The 4989-nt window shown below is 25.4% G+C and overlaps 1 protein-coding gene across 1 annotated transcript; it reads right to left on the bottom strand.

Moving 5' to 3' along the window:
• On the bottom strand, nucleotides 1-372 carry LOC111406476 (glycine-rich RNA-binding protein-like). The gene has a single exon (XM_023035894.1). It carries the CDS (start codon nucleotides 370-372, stop codon nucleotides 1-3), a length of 372 nt encoding a protein of 123 aa, XP_022891662.1.
• Nucleotides 373-4989: the final 4617 nt, after the last annotated feature.

The raw sequence follows: 4989 nt of genomic DNA on the forward strand, positions 1-4989 counted from the left end.
CTAACCTCCTCGACCCTGACAACCACCGGTCCCTCCGTCACCCCCTCCGTCCCGATAGCCACCTGTTCCTCCATCACCCTCTCCGTCCTGATAGCCGCCTGTCCCTCCGCCACCCACTCCATCTCGATACTCACTAGTCCCACGCAAGCCTACTATGTCGCCTCGTATCGCTACGACCTCAGTATAAAAGTCTCCTAAACCGACCTGTACCATCCTGACATCACATCGTAAGTCAACTACTTTGCTTCGTAAGTGAGCTACGTCGTCTCTGATCTCCATCATAAGTCGGAACATATCATCAATGGAAGCACTCTGTCTACATGCAGCTGATCCACGTGGGAGGTGTCTGGACGCAGGAGACAGTGATCTCATGTAGGGAGGTGACACTCTCGGCGAAGGTGATCACATGTAGGGAGGTGACACCCTCGACGGAGGCTATATCCTCGGGGAATGTGACACCCTCTGCGAAAGTGATAATCGATTGCGCTCCTAAAAAAATAAACGTTACAAATGAATAACTTAATTAAAAAATTATAACGATAATCAACATATTATATTCAATTAACATACCGTGTCTCGATCGACGATGGACTCAGGCCTCTCTCGAGTAGCACGATCTGTCAACAACTCATGGATATAAGTCTGATCCTCCTCCTCGATCGATGGTGTCAGCTCATTGAGGACTTCAAGCTGACATATTGACATTTCATCAAATTACTAACCACGTATCGAGATTTCGAAAATGACATATAACAGAAAACACAAATATATAATACGTACCTCAAGATCGTCGAGAATAGCTGATAACTGTTTTGCAAGAGGCTTATCTTGTACTCGCCAGCGGTGCATCCGAGGGATGCATGTATCCCCTCTCGCATACCGACCAACCAGGATGGGGATAGTCTCGTAGACCCATATTTGCAACAATTACGATTATTTTATGTACAATTTAATAAAAAAAAATAGATAACTCATTATATTAAACATTTACCTGCAAAACTAACGACATGCTATACACATCGTACTTACGTTCTGGCCTATCTCCCATAGGCATCGAATGCCCCTTCCTGAAGACGTGTAAAGTATCAACAAAGCATCTTTGCCCCCACGGATAGCTGTTGAACGTATCGATGTCATCAACAGCTTGCAAATAAAAAACGTCAATCGACGTCTTCCTGTGATGACACCTTGGTACGCTCTCCAGTATAAACAACATCCCTAACTTTAACTTGTCGGACATCTGGTTGCATCCCCTGAATGCATCTCCTAACTGCACTAGTATCAATGTTGTGTGTCCATTAAAATAATCATTCAGCAGCCTCTTGTCTATCGAAATACTGGCTCCCACTACCTCTTCGCCCGTACATCTCAATCCAATGATGATGGCAAACTCGAGTATAAAAAATGTAGCAACATTGCCCCCGAGATCAAAATAGAGAGCATCTCCGTCAACTGGCTTAAGCAGCCGACACAATAATGAATTGATTAATAGTCCAGAGAACTGTACAGATCGCAGCGAATACAAGGGTCATAGGCATGATCGACGTAATATCCCTGCGTGCTCCTTGTCTAATGAATCTAACACTGCTGTGAAGCTGACAAAGTTACAGTTCGCTAGGACCTCTCTCAAGGCTGCGTCCAAATGGTAATCCATCCTACAAAATTTCAAATGTTAGAACATTTGAAACATAATGTTACAAAATTCAACTAATCGAACTGTAAGTAATATACGCACGAAATGACAGATAATAAAGAAAATGAATTAAAAATTAGACAACAACTTATAAAAAGCGAAAAACAAATTTTTGTAAAATTATTTATTTCATAGTTTATTTTAATCCATGTTAGAAATTTATTTCCATTCTTTATTTAATTAAATTTGATTATTTATATTTAATTACACATTTAAATAAATTATTTTGAAAAATTATATTTCTCAATTATTTAAATTGTTTATTTTTATTTAAATGTTCATTATTTATTTCAATTGTTTATTTGTTTATTTAACATTTATTTTAATTGTTTATTGAATGCTTAATTTTAATTATTTATTATAATTTTATATTTAATTATTTTCTTTAAATTATTTATTGAACATTTAAACGTAAATATGTAATTATTCGTTATATTTTCTTTAGTTGTTTATTCAATATTTATTTTAATTATTAATTGAATATTTAATTATTTATTTTAAATGTTAGATATTTATTTCAATTGTTTATCTACGTTTTAATTACTTACTTTTATTATTTTAATCCAATTATTTTTCATTTATTTGTTTCAATTGTTCATTTAAATTATTTGATTTAATTACTTATATTGATCGATTATTTAAATTATTTATTGAACAAGTGAACATAAATATTTAATTATTTATTTCAAACGTTAGAAGTTTATTTCAATTAAACTTTAATTAATATTTTGATTATTAACATTTATTCATTTATCATCTAAATAATCATTTAATTATTATTTAAATGTTCATTATTTATTTTTGTGCATTTCGATTAATTATTTATTTCAATTGTTTTTTATTTATTTGTTTCAATTGTTCATTGAAATTATTTGATTTAATTACTTATATTGAATGATTATTTAAATTATTTCTCAATTATTTAAATTGTTTATTTTTATTTAAATGTTCATTATTTATTTCAATTGTTTATTTATTTATTTAACATTTATTTTAATTGTTTATTGAATGCTTAATTTTAATTATTTATTATAATTTTATATTTAATTATTTTCTTTAAATTATTTATTGAACATTTAAACGTAAATATGTAATTATTCGTTATATTTTCTTTAGTTGTTTATTCAATATTTATTTTAATTATTAATTGAATATTTAATTATTTATTTTAAATGTTAGATATTTATTTCAATTGTTTATCTACGTTTTAATTACTTACTTTTATTATTTTAATCCAATTATTTTTCATTTATTTGTTTCAATTGTTCATTTAAATTATTTGATTTAATTACTTATATTGATCGATTATTTAAATTATTTATTGAACAAGTGAACATAAATATTTAATTATTTATTTCAAACGTTAGAAGTTTATTTCAATTAAACTTTAATTAATATTTTGATTATTAACATTTATTCATTTATCATCTAAATAATCATTTAATTATTATTTAAATGTTCATTATTTATTTTTGTGCATTTCGATTAATTATTTATTTCAATTGTTTTTCATTTATTTGTTTCAATTGTTCATTTAAATTATTTGATTTAATTACTTATATTGAATGATTATTTAAATTATTTATTGAACAAGCAAACGTAAATATTTATTTATTTATTTCAAATGTTAGAAATTTATTTCAATTAAACTTTAATTCATATTTTGATTATTAACATTTTTTCATTTATCATTTAAATAATCATTTAATTATTATTTAAATGTTCATTATTTATTTTTGTGTGTTTCAATTAATTATTTATTACAATTGTTTTTCATTTATTTGTTTCAATTGTTCATTTAAATTATTTGATTTAATTACTTATATTGATTGACTATTTAAATTATTTATTGAACAAATAAACGTAAATATTTATTCTTTATTTTAAATGTTAAAAATTTATTTCAATTAAACTTTAGTTAATATTTTGATTATTAACAAATATTCATTTATCATTTAAATAATCATTTAATTATTATTTAAATATTCATTACTTATTTTTGTGCGTTTCAATTAATTATTATTTCAATTGTTTTTCATTTATTTGTTTCAATTGTTCATTTAAATTATTTGATTTAATTACTTATATTGAATGATTATTTAAATTATTTATTGAACAAGTAAATGTGAATATTTAATAATTTATTTCAAATGTTAGAAATTTATTTCAATTAAATTTTAATTAATATTTTGATTATTAACATTTATTCATTTATCATTTAAATAATCGTTTAATTATTATTTAAACGTTCATTATTTATTTTTGTGCTTTTCAATTCATTATTTATTCCAATTATTTTTCATTTATTTGTTTCAATTGTTCATTTTAATTATTTGATTTAATTGCTTATATTGATCGATTATTTAAATTATTTATTGAATAAGTAAACATAAATATTTAATTATTTATTTTAAATGTTAGAAATTTATTTTAATTAAACTTTAATTGATATTTTGATTATTAACATTTATTCATTTATCATTTAAATAATCATTTAATTATTATTTAAATATTCATTATTTATTTTTGTGTGGTTCAATTAATTATTTATTCCAATTATTTTTCATTTATTTGTTTCAATTGTTTATTTAAATTATTTGATTTAATTACTTATATTGAATGATTATTTAAATTATTTATTGAACAAGCAAACGTAAATATTTAATTATTTATCTCAAATGTTATAAATTTGTTTCAATTAAATTTTAATTACGTATTTTGATTATTAACATTTATTCATTATTTATATTTTTCATTTATCATTTAAATAATAATTAAATTATTATTATTTAAGTAATGATTAAATAATTATTTAAATAATAATTTATTGTTGTGTGTTTCAATTGTTTAATTCACAGGGGAAAAAATAAGATAAAAGGCCCAGGCCGTCATTAGACGGCTTGGGCCATTTGTTGAAGAAGACGGCTATCTCCAGCCAAAAAAACTCAAAAGAGGCAATTTCTAGTAATTTTACATAATTTACAAAGATTTTTACCACTATTTCCAACAAAATAAACATTCAACATCCAAGTTCAAAGATTAATGGGGAAAAAATAAGCAAAACTCACTTTCTTCGCCTCTAATGGTGGCCGGTCGGTCTCCTTCCAAAAAAAAGTCGTCGATTTCCTTGCTATTTCTTTTCCTTCTTTCTCCAGACGTCGATTTGAGAGTGATTTGTTAGGGGTAATATTGGGTTTTCATTGTTTTTAAGGTTTTTACAAATTTTTCAATTTTTTTTTTAAAACAATAGTCAACGACCATTTTGGAAAATTGTCTATTTTTGGTGGCTATCTGCA

Source organism: Olea europaea, chromosome 12, assembly GCF_002742605.1.
Source record: "Olea europaea var. sylvestris chromosome 12, O_europaea_v1, whole genome shotgun sequence".
Taxonomy (NCBI): domain Eukaryota; kingdom Viridiplantae; phylum Streptophyta; class Magnoliopsida; order Lamiales; family Oleaceae; genus Olea; species Olea europaea.

Excerpts from the sequence above, each read along its gene's own strand:
- LOC111406476 (XM_023035894.1), bottom strand. The coding sequence starts at position 372 with ATGAGATCACTGTCTCCTGCGTCCAGACACCTCCCACGTGGATCAGCT.